We start from the raw sequence: 21,619 nt of genomic DNA on the forward strand, positions 1-21,619 counted from the left end.
GCTGAGTGGACTCCCTTGTTTTCTCTGTTTAAGGAGGAGCCGAGGAAGGTTTGCTTCACCTACGACCTGTTCCTGAACCTGGAGGGCAACCCGCCCGTCAACCACCTGCGCTGTGAGAAGCTCACCTTCAACAACCCCACCGTGGAGTTCCGGTACAAGCTGCTGATGGCCGGCGGGGTGAGTGTGCCGCTCCACGTGCCCCGACATGGCCCCCAGCGCTGGGCGGCCCTGGTGCTGGGGGCGCCCGGGGCTCTCCAGCGTGTGGTCGGGCACCCCAGACCCAGAGGGGCAGGTTGCACGGGTGGTGCCCAGCAGCTTTGGACGGGACGCAGGCGTCCCGAGTCTGCGCTAGGGTGTTGTCCGCCGCGGGCGACTGACTAGCCTCTAGCTACCCTGCAGCTTCTGTTGGCTGTGGGTAATTAGCATCCCGCTCCACGGAGGTGGGGCGGGGCAGGAATGGGCGCGAGGCCGGTCTGTCAGCTTGGCGCAGTGCCGGAGCCAGTCTTAACCAGATCGGCAAGGCCTCGCGGGGCCGTGTCATCGGGGGGAGCAGCCGCGGCTCTGTAGGGGCTCCCTGCTGATGCGCGCTCCTGGCGGTTTTGTCCTGGTGACACAGGCTCTCAGAACTTAGGTCTCCGTAGCGAGCTGTGTGGCCAGCGATCCCCATGCACGTGGCAGGGCCCTTGGAGAGCGGGGTGGGGTGCTCGGTCGTGGAGGAGGACTGGCTGCGCCGAGGGCGGTGGGCTGAGCGCACGGACATCCCGAGCCTGGGACGGAGGAGTCGGGCCGGGGGCACGAGAGCCTGTGTGTGCACGCGTGTGTGTCGTGGAGGCAGGCCCACAGCCCCAGTGCGTGCAGGGCGTCTGGCTTGGGTTTCTTTGGCTCTAGGGAGCAGTCCTTTCCTGTTCACTTAATTCAGTTGGGTCTTTCTATAAACTTTTTTAAAAATATGAAAGCAATCACGTATTCATCGCAGAATACGTGATTAAGTTATGCTGTGTTCCTAGTAAAAGATTAGTGTGCGATTCTAATCTAGCACATGATGGCTGACGGAGTCCAGTCACAGAGCCGGGAGGTGCAGAGTCAGCTTACACAGATGTTGGCCCTGAGTTTGCCGGGTTCAGCGGTCCTCCCCCAGCTCTGCTTCTCTGCCTTCTTTTCGCTGCCACATATTTTCCAAAGTATTTCCAGAGGTGTTCCGGGTGTTCCTCCAAAGCTTTCGTGGTCACCTCTCTTTGGGAGACAGACACACAGAGCGCCCACGGGCCTCTCAGAGCCCCAGGACCCAGGCACCGAGACCTTGGCTCCCCACGTAAAGTTTTTTTTTTTTTTTTTAACCTTTAGAGTCACACGGGAAAACTGGTTGTATCATTTATAGTCATTTATTTTATTTTTTAAAAACTAAAAAGTTTTAGAAATTAAAAAAAAAAAGATGTTTTCTTTGCTCTGAGGAGATGAAGGTTCAGTGAGCATCATCTAAACACATAAAACCGGAGGGCGGGGGGGAGGAGGAGGTGTGCAGAGGCGGGGGAGGGAGGTGGGGAGGGCAGGCGCGGCCTGCAGTTTCGGAGGGAGGGAGGGAGGCCCGCGAGCTGCCGCCCTGTGGTCTCTGCTGGGGGCTGTTCTGGCCCTTTGGGGCTGCCTGGAGAGCCGGTTGGCTGGTCAGGAACTTTCTCGCCCTTTGGGGCTGTGGGCTTCAGGCCCCAGGCTGATGGCAGAGCAGTGCTTTCTGGTCTTAGGAGCTGCCCGAGACCTTTATGGGACGGTGGCTCCCGAGCCCTGAGTCCTGGTCCCTGTTTGCCATTCTGGGGCTCTGGGTCCCAGTGGCGCCGCCTTTGCCATCCGGTGGCGGATGGGCCCGGAGCCTGCCTGCGTTGACGTCGATGTCGGCGCTGGAAGCGCGGGAGGAGCGGGCCGTCGGTGAGCCCGCGAGGACTGCTTTCTGTGCGGCCCCTTCCCCCGGGGTTGCCTGAGCCCGGTCGCTCCTCGCGTGAGGCTCAGGCACCCTCAGCGGTGACCTGAGCTGCTTCCCGCTGTGCCAGGCGGTTGCCCGGCCCCTCAGCTTGTGTCTCATCCTTTGCCCCGTCGGCAGTTGAGCTGCGCAGAGGTAGAGGCTCCTTCAGAGGCCAGGGGTGAGACGGGTCCCCGTGGAGCCATGTGCCCCAAAGGGCTGTCACAGAGAGGCAGCGACACGGGAGGCCTCCACGTGCTGTCCTGGGATAGGGTTGCTCTGGGACCTTCATTTGAAGGGAGAGAAGTTGCAGCGAAAGTAGAAGGAAAAGGTCTGCGGGTGGACGCACTAAGGCGTCCCGTGGCCCCGCCGTTCTCCTGGGCTGCGCTCTCCGTTGCTTCCCCGTGGCCTGGAGTGTGCGGGTCGCCAACAGCGTGATCCCAGGCCTGGTGGGGCAGGCGGCTTCTGGGAGCCTGGTTCAGAACGTGGTGGTCGGACAGGCTCCCGCGAGCAGCACCGCCTCGGGCCCCGCTGCAGGGCTTGGGGGGCGAGGGGCTCCACCACCCTCCTTTCGACCCGGCGTCCCCGCAGCCAGGCGTGACCTTGGCCCCCCGCGATGAAGCGCTGGCTCGTCGGGGAATCCCAGGTTCTCAGGGTTATTCATGGTGCCTGTTCTACCAAGCTAAACGCTTTCTTCTTTTTTGTATGTGCACTTTATTCTTTTATTCTGTCTCATCAGCGCCTGGAAGGCTCCTGACTGCTACTAGGGTCAATTTGCGGTGTCAGTATTTCGAGCACTTGCCCACCGCCTTCCCCCTCTTCAGCCGGGGCCTCGGGAGCCTGGCTGGAGTGGGCAGGTGTTTCCCCGGGCACCTCCTAGCAGGACCCCAGACCCTCCCTCCTCTGGGCCCTCCCCCCGCGCCCACCTCACGCAGCTCTCCTCTGGCCTGGCCGCACTCTCCCTGTCTGTCCACCTCACCCGCCTCACGGTGGAAGAGGGCTCGGCCCCAGGGCCCGGGGCCCAGGGCATCGGGCACACACATCCCGCAGAGGTGGCCCCCTCCGCTGCAGCTGCCTGCTCTGGGTGTCCGGCCGGCTTCCCGCCCGTGCCAACCGCGCTTCTGGTCTGTCTGCACCGCCGCGTGTGGGGCAGCTTTGGCCACGGCTCCGCGTCTTCTCAGCCGGCCCGGCCCACCGCGCCCAGCCATCCTGGGACCCGGCTTCTCTTCGCTCTCTGCCCGGCCCCGCTTGGCTCCAGCTCTCGGCACTCGGCCCCTCCCGGAGGGAAGCTCCGCAGGCCGGCTTCCTCTTGCCGATCGGATTTCCAGCCTGCCTCCTTGCTCGTTGATAACATCTGTCTCTTCTTTATCACTAGGTGATGGTAATGCCCGAAGGAGCAGAAACGGTGTCCAGGCCCAGCCCCGACTACCCCATGTTACCCACAATTCCACTCTCTGCCTTCTCTGACCCCAAGAAGACCAAACCGTCCCACGGCTCCAAGGTTAGTGAGGCGGAAGGCCCAGTCACGTGGGAGCGCTGGGGCCCAGCGGCGGGGCCCGGGCTCAGGGCGCCCCTCCGCAGAGCTGGACCTTCCGTCCCCGGACTCGCTCCCTTGGCATCCTCTCTCGGAGCACATCTCTGCGCTCCGCCCGGCTGCTCTGCCCCTTCGTCAGGAGGCTTGCCCTCCTGAACCGCTCAGACAGCCAAGTGATCGCAGGCTCTTCCCCCGTTCCTCTTGAGCTCAGGGAGCCTGCCCCGTTCTCCCATTCACCGAGTCCGAGGGCCTAGGGCCACTCGGACAGAACCCCGAGAGGCTGGCGTGGCTGGGGGCCGTGGACAGAGCGTGTCCACCGCTGCCTCCTGAGCGTAACTGGGACGCCCCATCTGTCGGGGCTGGCGCTCCCTCCCGCGGCTGCTCCAGGCTCCGCTTCCTTCTTTGGCAGCAGCTCTGGGCAGAGAGAGCTCACCTGGGGGAAGGGCCGGGTGGAACCATGTGGCAGAGCCAGCTGTTTCACCCCAAGAAGAAACGTTTCATCGTCTTCTCTCGGCCAGTCAGGCAGGTGGCACTCTGCCCTCCCGACACCTCTCTCTCTGAACTGTCCCGGAGTGGCCTCCGGAGCCCTCAGGCTGGTACCGCAGTGGACCTGGAAGCTTGTGAGCATGCCTCCCGTGCTGCAGCCGCCTATACAGCTGTGTCCCCGAGGCCAGGCTCCGCCTGGCTCTCAGGGCAGCTGCTGGTCGTCTGCCACCAACCCTGCAAGTTTATCCATTTCTCATCTTGGCAGTTTTCTTGCTTCACTCCCTGTCGGGTGTCGGGGGCCAGGTTGAGGCGGGGCAGGTTGAGCTCTTGGGCCGTCTTACAGCCTTATGCTCATCAGCAACCTTGGAGGAGAGCCACGTCACCCAGGCAAGGTCTTTCTGGCACTTTCCACAAGGCCACTAGGTCTCTGAAATCCTCAGATCTGTCTGACTTAAGCCCTCTGGACGCGTGAGGCCAGAGTCTTCAAGTACAGAGGGCGGCTCCAGGGTCTTCCCCTCACCGGCCTCCTGGGTCTTTCCCTGAACCTCGTGGGACTTGAAGAAAAATTCTTGCTAGCGATCTTGGCAGCTTCTCCGAGCCACGCACGGTTTTTCGGAAGTCGGTGCAAAATAGGAAGAGTGGGAACTGCCATCTCTTCTGTACCTGTCGCTTGCAAGTCACCTAAGAAGTGCCCTCCCAGGTGGTGAGGACACTCCAGTGGCCGACAGAGCCACGTCTGCTGGGGTTGCTGGTGGCATCTCTTGCTGAGGTCTTTGAGACCCCTGGGACCCCCACCACCACCACCAAGCCAGTGGGTGTATCTGCGAGGCTTGGGAGGCCTGCAGGCAGGGTCTTCCGTCTTCACCCCTCCCGGTCCAGCATCTTTCTGCAGCCCCTGAGCGCTGTGACATAGGGGGTCCCTGCGAAGGTTTCTGCTGATGGCTCTCCAACAGACCCCCTCTGCCCGCTGTCACAGTCCTGCCTCTGAGTCATCGGCCTCTTCTTCCAGCTGAGGAAGCACCTGCTCTTTCCCCCGACGGATTCTCCACTGCCTGGACCTGCAGAGTCTGACTGGCCGGACCGCATGCCCCAGGCAGAAGGGCCAGGAGGGAGGGGGTGGTCCTTGTAGGGCCTGGGGGCCGCTGGAGAGTCTGGTTGTTGCAGCCCCAGGTGGATTGGTCCCTGTGGTTCTGTTTCTGCCCACAGCCCCCCGGAGGGTAGCTTGGCAGGCAGGAAGTGGAGCCTCCCAGGCGAGGACCGGGACCCCCTGAAGGCTCACTGTGCAGGTGGCTGTTCCCTTTGGTCCCGCCGCCCCCTGGACTCGTGCACCTATAGCTTCAGGGCGCCCTGCCTCTCCTTGTCTGACGTCAGCCAGTCGGCCTGGTGGGCCTTTCTCTAACACTTGGTTCTTAATCATTCTGGGTCCTTGACAGCTTTGAGAACATGACTGCAGCGGGGCTTTGCCCCAGGAACGTCTACATTATGCTCCAGACTCAGTGTGTGACTTCAGAGGGCCTGTGCTCTTGGGCGCCTGTACAGAGCTCCGGGTGAAGAGCCGCCGCTCCGAGGCGCCTGCTAGTTGGGCAGGCCCTGGACAGCGGGGAGGCTCTGCCGACCCGGGCGGGGGGCCGTCGGCGGTCGTGCCCATCAGGGGTGCTCCGCTCCACCTCTCGGGGCTGGGACTGTGTGGCCCAGGCGGGCTCGAGGACGCTGCAGGAAGAGGCCAGGATGGCGTGCTTCTTGCCTCCCTCCTTGGGGGAACAGCTTGCTGGAGAGCGGAGCCCCCAGAGACTGGCCCCATTCCACACACCAGCCCCCCCAGGGGTGCCCCTTTACACAGGCTTCTAAAGGGGTGCTCGTGGTGTGAGCACCCCTTCCCGCTGCCGTGGTGACGTGACGGCCGGGGCCAGGGCACAGGGCCGACTTCTTTCCAGGGAGGCGGCAGGAGCCCATGGCCACGTGGGGCTGGCCCTGAACCTTTGGCACTGGTGTGGGTAGTGGATCCACAAGAAGACGGGGACTCCAGTAGGTCAGAGGTGGTTCTAGGCTGTGCCGTCTTTCCCTGTGGCTCTTTGCTGGGAGGCTTCTGTTGCTGCACCCTTGGGGGCTGTGAGCGCAGGAAGCAGAGGCCCAGCTGCTGGGTGTTCACCTGGCTCGCCCGTCCCCTCAGCACTTGGGGTGAGCTGGTAGAGGGTGGCTGCTTTGGGGGGCCCCGCCCAGGTGGGCCCCTGTGGTCTAGCTGCTGGTGGTGCCCAGCCGTGCACCTGTCCCACAGAGTCGGGGGCAGAATCCTGGCAGCTGACGGCAGCGGGCACCTGTCCCGCAGCCCTGGCTGTGCGGCGAGGTGATGACGCGGTGTACGCGGTGTTGATGAGGAGCAGGCCCGGCAAGGTGGCAGACGGGGCTCCTGCCCGGGGGCGCGCTGGCTGCCTGGGGGCGGGCTGGCTGCACTCCCTGCCCGCGCTGCTCCGTCGCCCGGTGAGGTAGGTGGTCTTGCTCCTGCCCAGAGGGAGCACAGGCGTGCAGGCTTGGAGTCCACCAGCCCGGCCTGCGCGGCGGCCCGGTGCAGGGCTGCTCACTGCCTCTGTCCCCAGTGGGAGCCCCCCTGACCTGGCTCATCAACGCCAGAGTCCAGGCTCCACCCTCAACCCTCTGAATTTCCGAGGCGGAGGCTCAGGCATTGCACATGGTTTAGAAAAGCTGCCCAGGCGGCTTGGGTTCCGGGATGTCTAGGAGCCGTTAGTCATGCGCAGTGCCTGGGAACCCGGCAGGCAGGCGCTCGGTAAATGCTGACTGTGGAGATTAAAAGGCGATCAAAGAGCTGCGGTGCCGGCGTGCACTGGGGCCAGGCCGGGCCAGAGCCGGGCCTTCCAGGCAGGGTGGGGCGACCTGGGGAGGCGCCTGGCTCTGATGGGGACAGAGGAGAGGCCCCGCCTGCTGGCGCCCCCAGCCCCCGCGCCGCAGCAGCCCCGCGGGAAGCTGCGTGGCGCTGGAGCGGGAGTGGGTCGGTGTGGCTTGCCTGTCTGTATCTGACTCACCGTGTGCTCTTCTTGAATCCCTCAGGGGAGTCTTAGCCTGCAGCCGCCTGGGACCTGCTGACACTTCCTAGTAGTTTAAAGGGACAGCTCCATTTAAAACTCTCACCTGCTGCCTTACTTTTTCGCTTTATGGAAGATTTTCTCTAGCTGAGTCTGAATCAGGTGGATTATACTTTGTAGGGGTTGTGGGAGGCGGAGCAGGGCGGCCCCGAGATGCCATTTGACCGTGTCCCCCTCCTGCCCGGCATTGCAGGACGCCAGCAGGGAGAGTGGCAAAGCCTGCAAGGCCCACAAGACGACCAAGGAGCACCGGGAGCGGCCGCGCAAGGACTCAGAGAGCAGGGGTGCCTCCAAGGAGCCGGAGCGCGAGCAGGCCAGGAGCGCCAAGGACGCCGCGCGGAAGCTGGGCGAGGGCCGACCGCCCAAGGAGGAGAAAGCCCCGCCGCCCAAGGCCGCATTCAAGGAGCCCAAGATGGCCCTGAAGGAGACCAAACTGGAGAGCATGTCCCCCAAAGGCGGGCCCCCACCGCCGCCCCCGCCCAAGTCTTCCAGCAAGCGGCCGGCCGCCGCCGACTCGCCCAAGCCCAGCGCCAAAAAGCAGAAGAAGAGCAGCTCCAAGGGGTCCAGGAGCGCCCCGAGCACCTCACCCCGCACCTCGTCTTCCTCCTTCTCGGACAAAAAGCCGGCCAAGGACAAGGGCAGTGCCAAAGGGGAGAAAGTCAAGGCTGAGAACGAGCCCAGGGAGATCAAAAAGCCCCCGGAGGTGGAGGAGTCCAACTCGGAGGACGAGGCCTCCTTCAAGACCGAGGTGAGGTGGCTCCTTCGCGCGCCCCACCTCGTCCTCTCTCTGCTGGCTCTGAGCCGCGCGGACGTTACGAGGGGGCTGCGGTGTGGAGCCCTGGGCGCCCACTTGCTCCCTGTAGCTTTGGGCAGCCTCCGTGCCTTGCCAGGCCTCAGTTTCCCCTTACGTTGGGAGTGACGAAGCCGCCTCATGAGATCTGTGTGGACGGTGCTTGGGATGAAGGGTCCCAGTTGAGCGTGATACTGGTACCTGGGTTCACAGCTCTTCTCGGGCTGCCCCCTGTGTGGGCCAGGGTCTCACTGGCCGCTTTGGGGTCAGGGTGGGCGATTGTGTCTCACCATGGAGTCCTTCCCCGGCTGCCGCAGGCTCGGTCAGTCAGGGCACCCCCTCCCTCCACTCGTGGTGTGGTGTCCCTGTGTGTTTTCATCCCACTCTCTGGGTCTGGGAGCCAGAGGTTCTGGGTTTTTCCTGCAGCAGCATTTCCATGCGGCTCTGAATGTCGCCATCAGAGACGGCTTGAGTCACAAAAGAGCTAGGAGCCAGATTGTTGACTGGGTAGCCAGACCTCTCCGGGCCTTGGAGGGCCGTGTCATTTCTGCATGCTGTTTGGCCCCTGGTAGTCAGCGAACAGGGACTTGGAGGGATGGATGGATGCATGCATAGTTGGATGGACGGATGGATGAGTGAGCGATTGACCCCCTCACCTGTATCATCCGCCCCGGCCCTCAGTGGCCTTTTTTTTAAAATTAATTAATCTATTTACGGCTGCATTGGGTCTTCGTTGCTGTGCGCGGGCTTCTCATTGTGGCGGCTTCTCTTGTTGCGGAGCACGGGCTCCAGGCACACGGGCTTCAGTAGCTGTGGCTCGAAGGCTCTAGAGCTCAGGCTCAGTAGTTGTGGCGCACAGGCTTAGTCGCTCCGCGGCATGTGGGATCTTCCCGGACCAGGGCTCGAACCCGTGTCCCTTGCATTGGCAGGCGGATTCTTAACCACTGCGCCACCAGGGAAGCTCTCAGTGGCCTTTTATAGTTCCCAAACTCTTATTCACTCTCAAAGGCAGAAGCTTTGTCTCCAGCATAGCTGCTCAGAGAGCCACTGGGACTTTGAAAGTGGTTCCCAGAGGTGAAGCCAGAGGTGGTTTTTGTCAGTAGCACCGATGTCGTGAGCGTGCGGCTTCCAGGGGCACCTCGTTGGAGGTGGCTGGGGGTGACAGTTTGGCTCATGAGTAACAGTGCATCCCCACAATTAGGGGCACCCAGGGCTGGTGATGTCATACGCCCAGCGCTTCTTGCGCCCAGGAGACTGTCTGCCAGTGAACCTGAGGATGGCAGAACCCCGAAACGTCTCTCTTACTTGGAGACTCCTGGGAGTCCAGGGCCCTCCCAGCCGCCTCTCGGTTGCCGGAGGTTCTTTGGGTGCTTCATAGCGCCCCGTCTAGCATCTCTTTCTCTTCTGTCTGCTCAGACCCGGAGCTCTGGGCTGGTGCCCTTCCCTCCTGTCCGCCTCAGCTGCTTCCAGAGAGACCTTCCTGTGCCCAAGGCTGGTGCACCTGTGTAGGGAAGAGGTGGAGGCCTCCCTGAGCCCTGCCTCCCCAGCTGAATGTTGGCGCCCTGGCCCCGGGTGTCCACCTTGGCGTCCTGCTGTGATTGTTGTGAACACCCGTGCCACTGTGGGCAGCTACCTCCGCCTGCTCGGGGCGGGGGCTGGCTGGGTGTCCAGTGTCTGTGGCCTTGGCCACCGCGGCCCTGAGGCTGGAATTGCTCAAGGAAGCCCAGGGCTTTCTCCTGGCTGAAGAGGCGCATCCCGCACGCTGAGAGACTTCTGACGGCAGGTCTGGGCTGTCAGCACGCCCGGGGGGTCTCTAGGGCTGCTGGACAGTGGCTCACCTGTCCTGATCCCGGGACCTGGCGAGGCACAGGTGGCCGCGGCGAAGGGGGCGAGACGGCCTTCCAGGCCCGGGCCTCCGCAGCTGCCCTTGCCTGTCTCCGGCCAGCCCACGCTGGAGGCCGAGTGGGCGCCACTGCCGGAAAGCTCTGACCGCTGCGTGGAGCCCGAGTCTCCTCCTCCCCCTCGGCCCTCAGAGGGGCCGGGCAGCTCCTCGTCTGAGTCCCAGGCCGAGCCCCCCAGCTCCTCTGGCTGCTCCTCTGGGGTCTCCTTGGCTGTGGGGTTCCTGACGGTCGGTCCCTTTCAGTCACGGGCCCCGGAGCATTGGGAGCACAGCGGGCCCTCCACCCTCCTTCTGGACACCCCGTGTGGCCTGAGCCCCAGGACACGTCGGCAGCCTCTCGAGGGCTTTTCTGACCCCCAGGAACCATTAGGCTCTTGGGGCTGAAACCACTTCCAGATTCCCCCCCTCCCCTCCACACCCGCCCCTTGGATTCATGTGGAAGGAAAGGGGACGAGTGTGGCTGAGAAGCCCGCCTGGCCTGCGCTGTCAGGACAGAGCAGGTGCTGCCCTGCCCTGGACCTTCCTGAGCCTGCTGGCCCGGGCCTGCGTGCTGGTGGCCTCCCAGCCAGGTCTTCCGTGCCCCGGAGCTCTGTCCGAATTCCCTGCCCCAGAGGTCGGAAGCGCAGTTGGCATCGACCTCCATGTGCTTAGCAGAGGCCAGCAGGGCAGCTCTTTTACAGATGGCGAAACTGAGGCTTAAAACCAGGAGCTGCCTTGGCCAGTTGGTGAGAAAGCCAAGGTCAGAAGCCAGGACCTCCGAGCCAGAATAAGAACTCAGGGGTGTGCATGCAGGGGGGACCATGTGGCTCCAGGCCCGTTTTTGGGGGTGGGGAGGGTCACACATTGGTCTGAGTGGTACCCACCCAGTGGACAGTGGTTGACGGCAGTCTAGGCTGGTTTCCCAGGGAGGGTTCCTCAGGGCACACCACTGGCCCGTGTGAAGGTAGCAAGTCGGGAACGTTTGGCAGGGGCGTGCTGGGAGGGCCCGGAGCGGGTCGGGCTGGGCGGTGGCAGACCCCAGAGGAGGGAGCCCTCAGCTCTTCAGCTGGAAAGCATTCTGTGCCCGGGCGGTGGGATCCTTCTCTGGGTCTGCTGAGGAGAGACCTGAGCCTTCCCGGGTCTCCTTCTGGGAGCTGGGGCTGCCCTTGGCCCACGGGCCAGCGGGAGGGGCTCCTCTCCTGGGGTCTCCTCTCCTGCGGCATGTGCCAGGATTGAGGAGACACTGCTGGGTGCCTCCGCCTGTCTCCTGGCCCCTTCCAGTTGCTCAGGCTGCTCAGCTCCCCCAGACAGTCCCCGAGGACAGAAGGCTGGACGGCGTCTGGGCACCCTGGGCTGGCAGGCTTTCTGAGCCATGGACTCTGCCCATTGGAGCCCAGTCTGGCCCAGCCCCCGGCCCCGGGCTCATCACTGTGCTGCGCGTACCTGTGCAGGAGCCTGTTGTTTCTCCTGAGGGCCCGGAGCAGGCGCCACCCAGTTCTGGCTCAGCCCCTTCCCCACGCAGGCCTCTCAAGTGGGAGGTGCCGCCCCATGCTACTTACGCCCTGGTGTCCTAGGGCCTGGGGTCCTAGTTTGGGCTTTTACTGCCCCCTGGTGGCCGAGTCAGGGCTAAAGGAAGAGGAGAAGGGGGATGTGACCAGCTCTGGGTGCATTGGGGCGGCTGTGAATCCACCGTGTCCTCCAGTGCTTGTCACTTGCCCACACACTGATCGTCACCTCAGGGGCACCCGGTGACAGGGAGACAGCTTGTTGTCGCTACTTAGCCTCAGGACAGACTGAGGAAATGGGGGGCCGGATGAGAACGCACCCACCTTTCCTGTTCGGACCTTCCAGCTGTTGGCCGCAGCGCACACCAGCCAGCTTGCTCTCGCCGGAGGAGGGCAGGGCCCACAAGTGAGGGCAGCCACAGTCGCCTGCCCCCCGCCCGCCCCCAGTCCCCGTGCGGCAAGAGCTTGCCTCAGCCCTGTCCTCCTGCCTGGGCAGGTGGGAGCACCAGGCGTGGCTGGAGATTTAAAGTCCCTCGGTGGGAAAAGAAAGGTCATTGGTTGCATTTTGAATGCACACCGGCGGCGTCCTGGGGCTGGAGGAGGAGGTGGGATGGGGTCAGGGTCTCGGGTGCTGGGGCCTGGCGCCTTGGCGGCCTTTTGAGTGCGTATCTGGGGCGTCCTGCGTGGCTGTCCCCGCCACCGGAGGGCTCCTTTTCTCTGGACTGAAAGATGACTGCTGTCCTCTCTCCCTGCTGCCCCGCCTGCCCTGCCGTGCGTGGGGTGAAGTCCGCCCAGTCGAGCCCATCCAACTCCAGCTCCAGCTCCGACTCCAGTTCGGATTCGGATTTTGAGCCATCTCAGAACCACAGTCAAGGTGTGTGCTGGGAAAGGAGAGAGCCGGGGTGGGGACGCATGGGGCTGGTTTCTGGTGGAAAGGCTCACTGCTCTGGGAGCAGCCCCCTGACCTTCCCGGAGGCCAGTGGGGCACTGGGTCTGCTCTGGAGTCCAGGGGTTCACAAGGAGTTTCCCGATGTGGGCTTGCTAGTGCCCGAGTTTCAGCACACCCTGAGTCTGAACGCTGCCGCCACGGCCGGAAAAACCCGAGGGCAGGGGGCGAGGGAGGGTAGGGAGGCTTGAGCCTGGGCTGAGCTTGCCCAGGGTTTCACTTCAGGATACGCTGTTTGCCTGGACCGGGCCCCAGAGATCCATGTCCATAGGCGTGTGGATGCTCAGGGGGCCGGTGTTAAAAGCAAAACCGGCACAGGTCACCCGACCGCCAGCTGTCCGTCGCCTGGGCCCTCAGCTTTGCCCCATCTGTGCGACAGGGCTTTGAGCTGTGCTTTGTGGGTCTGCGGCGAAGGGGCCTGTTGTGACTTGCGCCCTGCCCTTGCCAGAAGCCTCCTCTCCAGCTCCTCCCAGATGGAGGCTCACTTGGCCAGTGCAGGGTCCCTTCCTCTGCCTCAGCCACCCAGCCAAGCGCTCCGCTCCTGCCGCGTGCCTGGCCAGCACTCGGCCCAGGCCCCCGCAGCCTGCAGTGCTGCCTTTTCCCTGCAGGCCGCCTGGGGTACTTGTGGGGAGGTGGCACCAGACCCATTTCCTGGCCCAGCCGACCTCTGCCCGCCCTTGCACTGGAAGCACCTCTTCTGGTGGATCGGATTGAGAATTTCCTCCACGGCCTGCAATCCTTTTTGGAGGGTGGGGGAGAGCTGGGGGAGGCGAGCGTAGTCCGGGGGGCCTGACATAAAGACACGCAGTCCTGAGGGGGCTGGGGGATGGGGTGCTCCAAGCCCACACTCTCTCCAATGGTTCTTATCTACGGGGAAGGGAGGGGGGAACCTGCCGTGCGCAGGATCACATGACCAAGGTAATTGAGGGCTTTGTGTCCCTCTGTTGCCTTGGTAACAGGAATATAAACCAAGATGCCGTCTGTAGGGGACTGGAACCGAGTGTCTCTGGAGAAAGGGGAGGACGGTGGGCCGGGAGCAGTGGAGGGGCCTGCCACGGGGCTGGGCAGGCCCGAGGAGGGCCGCGGGCTGGGGGGCTGGTGTTCTGTGGGCCACGCTTCGGGCCGCCTCGCCCTCCTCAGCCAGGGCTGGTTCGTCCTGCCTGCGGGCAGAGCTCTGATCCCAGCACCCAGAGCAGAGGAGGGCTGCTCCTTCCCTTTGCAATGGAGGGGCCCTGCGGTCCTGTCTTGGGCCAGGGGCCAGAGGCCTGTGAGCAGGGCCAGGAAGGTAGGGGTGGGGGGAGCCAGGGGTCTCTTAAGGAGGGGGTGGCCACGGGGGCAGTGCTTGGAGACGGGCGGCAGGCCCCACCTGGCCAGAGGAACCTCCGAGGTGGGTTTGCCTGGGTGCGTTTTGGGGGTCGTGGCATCAAGGAGCTCCACGTGGCCCTGGGGGTGGAGGGGACTCTGGGGTGCAGGTGGAGCCCTGAACCCCATTCTCTCCCCCTCCCTCCCTCCCTCCCCCCCTCCCTCCTTCGCGGCCCTCACCAGGACCCCTGCGCTCCATGGTGGAGGACCTGCAGTCCGAGGAGTCTGACGAGGACGACTCTTCGTCAGGCGAGGAGGCCGCTGGCAAGACGAACGCAGGGAGGGACTCCAGGTGCCTGGGCCGGCGGGGAGGAGTGGGCCTGGGCGCACCGGGGCAGCTCTGCCTGGCCCTGCTGTAATCGTGGGGCCTCCAGGAGGTGGGCCAGGACGGGGGCTCCCCGGGGTGAGGCAAAGGGAGCCTCTGAGCCCACCAGGCGGCGCCCTGCCTAGGCATTGAGGGGGGCCTGGGGGCCTCGGGGGGCATCCTTCCTCCCACTGCTGGAGGGTGTGGCTGTCTGGCAGGGAGGGGCAGGACGCTCAGGGAGGGGAGTCCATCACCGCCCGAGAACGGGGGCGAGGCGGCGCCCAGCAGCCCGAGGACCAGCCTCGGTCCCAGGCGTATGGGGCAGCGGGGGCTGCTTCCTCTGCTCTCGGGCCAGCGGTCCCTTCCCCCTTCCCCGGGTGCACTGGCCCAGGGAAGATGATGTGTGGCCTTCCCCCAGAGTGGGGTAAGCCGAGGCCCCTCCTCTGGACACCCCCAGGCCTTGGGAGCGAGCCCACCTCAGGGATGGCTGTGCGTTCTCAGCCTCCAGCCCAGCGCAAGTGCCAGCCTTGGCCCCAGGGCTGTGGGGTGGGCTCAGCAGGCTCGGGGTCTGGGCCCCGCCCAGCAAGGGGCGGGCGTCTGATGTCAGCACGCTGGCACCTGTGTCCCTCCCTCCCAGGGCGTTGGGCTCAGGCTGCCGCTGGCAGTGACTCTCCTGCAGGGTGCCGCACCCGGCATTCTGAGCCTGCAGCGAGCAGCGAGCAGCGAGCAGCGAGCCCCGCCGGGATCCCAGAGTCTCTCAGAGCCAGCGTGCTCACCTCTGGGTTCTTTGCTCTTTGAAGGCAGCTCAGACGCGTTCTTTTCTTTTCTTTTAAGCTGGCGGTGGCCGCCTAGAGCTGGCTGAGGGAGTCTCCTGGGCTGTGGGGGGAGCGCTGGGCGCTGGCCTGGCCCCAGGGAGGGGCCGAGTCCGTCCCAGAGCCCCAGAGCAGTGTTTGTGGGGGGGCCCCCTCCCCTGGGCACAGGGCGGCCTGACAGGGTGTCGTGTCTGCGTTCAGGTTGAGCTTCAGTGACAGCGAGAGCGACAACAGCGCCGACTCCTGCCTACCCAGCCGGGAGCCCCCGCCACCCAAGAAGCCGCCCCCCCCCAACAGCAAGGTAGCGTCCTAGGGGCCGGCTGAGGGGTGGGCCTGGGGTTCTCCAAGCGTCCGAGGCTCAGGGTGGTGGGCGCAGAGGAGGGTCATTTCACCCCCAGGCCCCAGAGATCGTCTGCTCCCCAGGAGGGGCTGCCCTTAGAGTTGGCTCCAGGGCCAGAGGAGGGAGGACAAGCAGGCCTGGGGCCTGGGAAGGCGGTGGCCCTGGGGGCTGCGGAAGGGGTTGTGGGCCAGCGCTCACGCAGACCTGGGGTCACCCTGCAGACGTCAGGCCGCCGGAGCCCAGAGCCCTGCAGCAAGCCCGAGAAGATCCTCAAGAGGGGTGCCTACGACAAGGTGGGGGCCGGGGCAGGGTGGGGGGGGCTATGACAGGGTGGGGCTGGGGGGCGGGTGGGGGGCTACGACGAGGCGGGGGCTGGAGTGGGGAGGGCCTACGACAGGCGGGGGTGGGGGAGTGGGGAGGGGCCTATGACGGGGCGGGGCAGGGGAGCACCAGCCTGGAGCTGACGTGGGTGTGGTCACAGCACGGCCGCCCGCTGAGCGCTTCTCTGTCCCCCAGGCCTACACTGACGAGTTGGTGGAGCTGCACCGGAGGCTGATGGCACTGCGGGAGCGCAACGTGCTGCAGCAGGTACTGGATGCAGCCACCCACCCCGCGGCCCCCTGAGCGCAAAGCATCTCAGAGGAGTCCCGGGCAGGGTGCCCCTGAGGCCCATGGGCTGCTGACCCCCTCAGGCAGCCCCAGGGAATCACCCCCCACTTCTCCTCGAGGGCCTGGTGGGGGCGGGGTCCACCCCAGCCTAGCGCCTGTCCCCTGAAGCCACCTGCCACCACCCTCCAGATCGTGAACCTGATCGAGGAGACTGGCCACTTCAACGTCACCAACACCACCTTCGACTTCGACCTCTTCTCCCTGGATGAGACCACCGTGCGCAAGCTGCAGAGCTACCTGGAGGCGGTGGCCACATGACCCTGGGCCGGGTGCCGGGCCGCATCCCCGGGGTCCTGGGAGGCCACGTCTGGGCCCCGCCTTCCCTCCTCTCTCGACTTGCCCGCCCGCAGCACTGCCTTAGTGACCGCCCTGTCCTCGGCCCACACGGCCAGCTGCACTTTCCTCGTCGGGAGCCTCAGGGCCGAGGGGGCCAGGCCGGCGCTGCTGCTCCCCGACACGCTGGGGCCGTCACCTGGGCCCCCCTTGGAAAGTGGCTTGTGTACTCCCGAAGGGGAAGAAACGTGCCCTGCGGTGGGGGCCTCGCTCCTCGGTGGGGCGTGGGGCGCAGCTTCACTGCCCGGGCCCCTCTGAGAGGCTGGGGCACTGCCTCCGGCCTCCCCCAACGGTTCGGAACACCCCGCCGCGCCCCAGGACCTCAGAGGGCTCCTGCCGCACCAGGACGGGCCCGGCTCGTCCTCCGCGTCAGCCAGACACGGTCCCGTGTCGGCTCTCACTGTGCTGGGACTCCGTGCTGTATAGTTCTCTCTCTACTATATATATATGTCTGCACTGTAGGTACCGAGTGGTTCCCGGGTGTGCGTTTCCAGGGCAGCAGTGCACGTGGGAGTGGGGGGGGGGGGGTAAGGCGGGACTTGTAGGTTACGATGTCTCCACTGGCCTTGGCGTCGGGCTGAAGGCCGAGCTGGAGCGCCAGCTCACCCTCTCCAGGTGCAGGGAGGACGCCTCCTGCTCTTCCCGGGGCCGGTGAACACTGCGCGCCGCCGTCTCCAGGAGCAGCCCTCCCGGCCCCCAGCCAGCCGCGGGCTGAGACTGGGTCGGCGTCCTGGGGCTCGTCCTCTTCCTCCTTCCATAGGATCCTCTTCCTTCTGTTGACCGAGTCTTCGAACTTTGGAAAAAATGAGCTTTTGCCAAATAAGACGGGATAGTTTGTGGAGTTTTTTGAGGAGCGTCAGGACTCAGAACCAGCCCCTCGTGCCTGGGCCCCGGCCGGCGGCAGGCCCTCCCACCCCAGCGATTCACGCCGGTCCGGGGCTGGAGACCCAACTCCTCGCACGCCTGAAACTCTCCAAGGGCCAAGCCAGCTCCTCCCTCCCGACCAGAACGCCCTCACAGAGTCAGCCCACCTTGTGGGGGGCTCCTGGGGGCTGGGGACCTCGATTCAAGGCTCCTCCGGTCCCCACCGGCTCCAGGAGAGGAGGCCGGGGCGGAGCCAGGCTCACTTCTCTCCCACCCACTGTCGGACGGCCCCTCCTCCCCCCAGTTTGTGAATTCCCACGTGGGGCCTGCCACGCTCCCCTTCCCTGTGGTCCCTGACCATTGTCACTGCTCCGATTCCGTCTGTCTGTCAGGCAGACCCCAAACACTCCCTCGGGAGCCCCGCCTCCAAGGCTTCCCCAACGCCAGCCTTCCTGGTGAGATCCCAGGACTCGGGGAAGGCCCGAGAACTTTCAGAGGAAACCGCCGTGACTCCTCGCCATCTGCTCTGATTCTCTCCCAACCCCACTGCCTTGAGGTATTAGGAAGAGGGCAGGCCTGTGTGGCAGGCTCCGTGCTGCCACCGTCCCCTTCTCCAGGCAGGCCAACAATACTCCGAAGTGGGGCACTTGTCTTCTCTGCAAACTCTAAGACATTGGACAGAAAGGACTGGCCCGAGAGCAGCAGCTGCCTGGCCCTCTGTGCACAGAGGCCGCGGGGGGTGGCGGGGGGGAGCCTCAGCCCAAGGGCGCTGGTCTTCCTCCTTGCGGAGGATCCCCTGGGAGGGGCTCTAGGCCTCCCGGCTCTGTGACTCGGGCAGCCCTCTGCTCAGGAGCCAGGCTCTGCCCCGGAGGCAGCTGGAGGAAGGCCGGGCTCTCGGGCCTGCCCTTTGCAGCAGCAGCAGCAGCATCTGGCCCTGCCCGCTGTTTCCAGGGCCTTTGGAAGCACCAACCCATTTCTGTTACCTCCTCTGGCCAGAAGGCCCCAGCGCTGTCCTCCGGAGCTACTCTGGGCCCAGTGCTGGCCCTGTGATCACCTGATGGACGTGCCAGGGCCCTGACCACGGCATTCCCAGCTGCTCCCCCCACCCCACCCCCAGCTGCCCGGCAGCTGGGCCCACCAGGGCTCTGGGGACGCTTCCATAGGAAGGGGCCGGCACTTTGTGATTGCCGTGTGTTTAGTGTTAAGCCCCCTGACCCCAGTGCAAATCCCGGTGTTTTGCTATCTCCTGAAGAAAATGTAAACCGACGCCTGAAAGCAAAAGGTATCGAATACCTTTCTTACCCACAAGGGTTTTTACAAAGAATGTGTCTAACTAGGAACTAGGACACTCATTGGCCCGAGACCAACTCCTGGATAAGAGGAATAAAGGAGAATTGTGTTTGTAATAAGTTACAGGATTGTTTCTGTCCTGGATTTTAAACTTTTTGTTAAATTGTGAAATTATGGAGGAGTTTTATAGAAAAAAAGTGAAATAAAGTCAGATGGGAAAGCAGAGTTATGTGTAGAGCTTCATGCATCTGCTTGGTTCCCCCCATTGTGGAGTTGGTGGGTGGAGCCACAAAGCACCATGGGGTTCCTTGTCTCCTCTCCCCATGCCGGTGCTTCCAGATCAATGACCAGGAAGAGGAGAGAGGGTTGGAACCAAGCCTGTTGGGCATCAGGAGTGGGAACGGAATGTGAGCAAGGCTGGCATCCCGGAGGAATAGAGACGGCACCGCCAGAAACCCAAGAGGCGCGAGATGGCGGAGAACTCAGTGTCTGGTCCTGCTTTTGATGGTGTGTTCTTTCCTTGCAAGCAGGCAGCAAGCTTTGCGTTGAAAAGCAAGCCTAACTTCACAATGTGGACGAATGGGTGGGTGGATGATGGGGGGGGGGTGGATGGAAGGGTGGATGGGCAGGTAGACGGATGGATGGATAGGTGGGTAGATGGACGATAGCCAGATAGAAAATGTGAGACATCCTTTGCCAGGGGCCAGGGTGCTTGTCTGCCAGTTTGTCTATGGTGGGTTTTGCTCTGGACTTGGTGTGGCAAAGCTGAGGGAACCCCAAGGAGGTGGCTCTCCCAGGCCCTATCTAAGCAGCCCTGTCCACTCTGGGGGCTCCAGTCCCACCAGCGGAGCAGAAGTTCCGTTCCTGAGTGGTCAGCATTGCAGGCCAATACCCTCTGCCCACAGCAGCTAACTAAAATCACTTTTGTCAGTTGGCAGCCAGTTGGGGAGACAGCTGGCCACACCAGGGTACTCAGGAGCATTTCTTCTTTCTTCTGGTCAGTAGCCAGAATTTCCATTTCCAACATCAAGGCTGTGGCCACCCTTCCCTGTCTTTCCTACCAGAGATTCTGCAGGCCTTTTGGGACAGTTTCTCATCTGAGCTCCTAAATTAGGGACACGGAGTGAAAGAGGGTCTAGAGTGGTTCCCACGGTTCCCAGACCCCCATAACACAGTAAAGGACGACTTAAGTGTAAAAATACAACAGGGCTTGCTAGAAGCCAGGCGCTGGGCTGAGAGTTATCTCATAGATTCCACAAACACTCGATGAGGGTAGGCACTGCTGTCAGAATCCCCACCAACAGATGAAGAAACAGCCTGCAAGCGTTGACCTGCCTACAACAATACAGCTAGTAGGCGCATTCCTGAGACTCAAGACCAGGTATGTGTTAATTTTGTTGCTTACAGTCAGTCTTTCTTTGTATTTACCCATATACTGACTCCTTAGGGTCCCCTTCTTTCTTTCTGTGTTTCTACCTGGAATCATTTTCCTTGAGCCTGAAAAAAATCTCACTAGCATTGCATTTAATGCAACTATGAATTCCCTCAGCTTTTGTTCATCTATAAACATCTTCATTTCATCTTTATTCTGTAAGGATATATGCATGAGGTATAGAATTGTAGATTGGCAGGTATGGTCTGTCCCCACTTTCCACTTGCTGCTCCGTCGTCTTTTGGCTTCCATTGATTCTGTGGAGAAGTCAGCCATTCAGTCTCATTGTTGCCCCTGTGGGTATCGTGTGACTTTCATCTCTGGTGCCTTTAAGATTTTGTCTTTTAGTTGGAAACAGTTTCGTACATTTTAGTGATTTGCTTCTTCTATTGATCTGACATCTCTGCCCTTTTCAATGTTTTGCCTTGAATTTTTTCAAATCTTTTTTTTTCAAATTTTAAATGTATATTTTGGTGATGCAAGCACAAGTTCAAAGTTTTCAAGGGCACATGTGCAATAAACAATGAACCTCATTCCTACTTCTTTTCCTTCTCCACTTTCTTATACAGATCTTGAGAGCCATCTGTGCATGAAGAAGACATAATTCCTTTACAAGTGGTAGCATACATACATCCTTTTCTCTTAATATATCTTAGAGTGCATTCCAAATTAGCATGTTGTGTAAACGCACAGTAATTTACATAACTAGTCCTGCTGGTGGGCATTTAGACCATTTTCCCTCATTTAATTCTGTGACCACACATAACTATACACATGCAGGTGTGTGACAGCATCTATGATTAACAGCTTTGGCAGTGGACTTGCCTATTTTCTACCAAGTTTCTTGGTATTTATGTCTGTGTGCTTGTGTGTCTATGTGTATTTTTAGGAGCTCCTTATGGAATATGAAGTGTAGGACTTTGCAATGTATTCTGTTCCCCCCAGTTTGCCTGCAGGTTTTGTTTATGGCATTTCCCACTGTGCTGAAGTCTTTCCTTTCAATGGCTTTAGAGGTTGTTACTTCTTGTCTAGGATGATTTTTCTATTTTTTTAAGTTCTCTCATGATTTATTCCCTCTCTCCTTTTTTCTTTCTCACCTTCCAGTTTGCCGTGAGCTAGGGCCCCACTGATGCGTTACTCAATTCCTGCATATATTTCTGTCTGTCCCTGACTTCTCTCTTCTGCATATCTATCTATGCCCCATCACTGAGCTTTTAGTTACTGCTGCTTTGTAATTTATATAATATCTGGTAGGTCTAGTCCCCCTTCATCAATACTCTTTTTAAAGAAATTTCCCAGATATTCTTGCATGTTTGTTTTCCATATAACCTAATCAGCTTATGTTGTAAAATATTTTTCTTTATCGTGTTCTGAAGTTTCACGTTAACATTGTTTGTTTTTAATATATATGTTTACCTACTTTTTATTATTATTCTTAATTTATTTATTTATTTATTTATTTATTTTTGGCTGTGTTGGGTCTTCGTTTCTGTGCGAGGGCTCTCTCTAGTTGCGGCGAGCGGGGGCCACCCCTCATCATGGTGCGCGGGCCTCTCACTGTTGCAGCCTCTCTTGTTGCGGAGCACAGGCTCCAGACGCGCAGGCTTAGTAGCTGTGGCTCACAGGCCTAGTTGCTCCGCGGCACGTGGGATCTTCCCAGACCAGGGCTCGAACCTGTGTCCCCTGCATTGGCAGGCAGATTCTCAACCACTGCGCCACCAGAGAAGCCCTAACATTGTTTTTAATTCTAATTTTTTTTAAAAAAACGTATCCTAGGTAGCATCTGGTGGGCTCCCAGAGAACTCTCAACCATTGTGTCTTCAGATGTTGCTCCTCCCCTTTTCTCTTCTCCCTCTGGACCTCCACTGACATAGATTGGAACCTCCAGGATTATTCACCTTTCAGATCTCTAACCAACTCCCATTATGCATATGTTACACATTTTGCAATTGTGCTACAGCTCTTGGATATTCTTTTCCTTCCTTCCTTCCTTCCTTCCTTCCTCCCTCCCTCCCTCCCTCCCT

General features: G+C 61.5%; 1 protein-coding gene across 3 annotated transcripts in view; it reads left to right on the plus strand.

Moving 5' to 3' along the window:
* The window catches only part of MLLT1 (MLLT1 super elongation complex subunit), a 129,413-nt gene extending 111,025 nt beyond the window's left edge, over positions 1-18,388 (plus strand). For 2 of the 3 annotated variants that reach the window (XM_082380632.1, XM_082380633.1), the window contains exons 4-12: positions 34-177; positions 3,327-3,452; positions 7,263-7,817; positions 12,030-12,117; positions 13,735-13,843; positions 14,869-14,968; positions 15,229-15,300; positions 15,524-15,595; positions 15,806-18,388. In XM_082380632.1, the coding sequence (XP_082236758.1) occupies positions 34-177; positions 3,327-3,452; positions 7,263-7,817; positions 12,030-12,117; positions 13,735-13,843; positions 14,869-14,968; positions 15,229-15,300; positions 15,524-15,595; positions 15,806-15,934 (1,395 nt within the window). In that variant the 3' untranslated portion in view covers positions 15,935-18,388. The remainder of the gene's footprint in view (positions 1-33; positions 178-3,326; positions 3,453-7,262; positions 7,818-12,029; positions 12,118-13,734; positions 13,844-14,868; positions 14,969-15,228; positions 15,301-15,523; positions 15,596-15,805) is intronic. The other variant, XM_082380634.1, reaches the window with a different exon arrangement.
* The last annotated feature ends 3,231 nt before the right edge of the window (positions 18,389-21,619 follow it).

Source organism: Balaenoptera borealis (assembly GCF_965194805.1).
Source record: "Balaenoptera borealis genome assembly, chromosome: 2".
Lineage (NCBI taxonomy): Eukaryota > Metazoa > Chordata > Mammalia > Artiodactyla > Balaenopteridae > Balaenoptera > Balaenoptera borealis.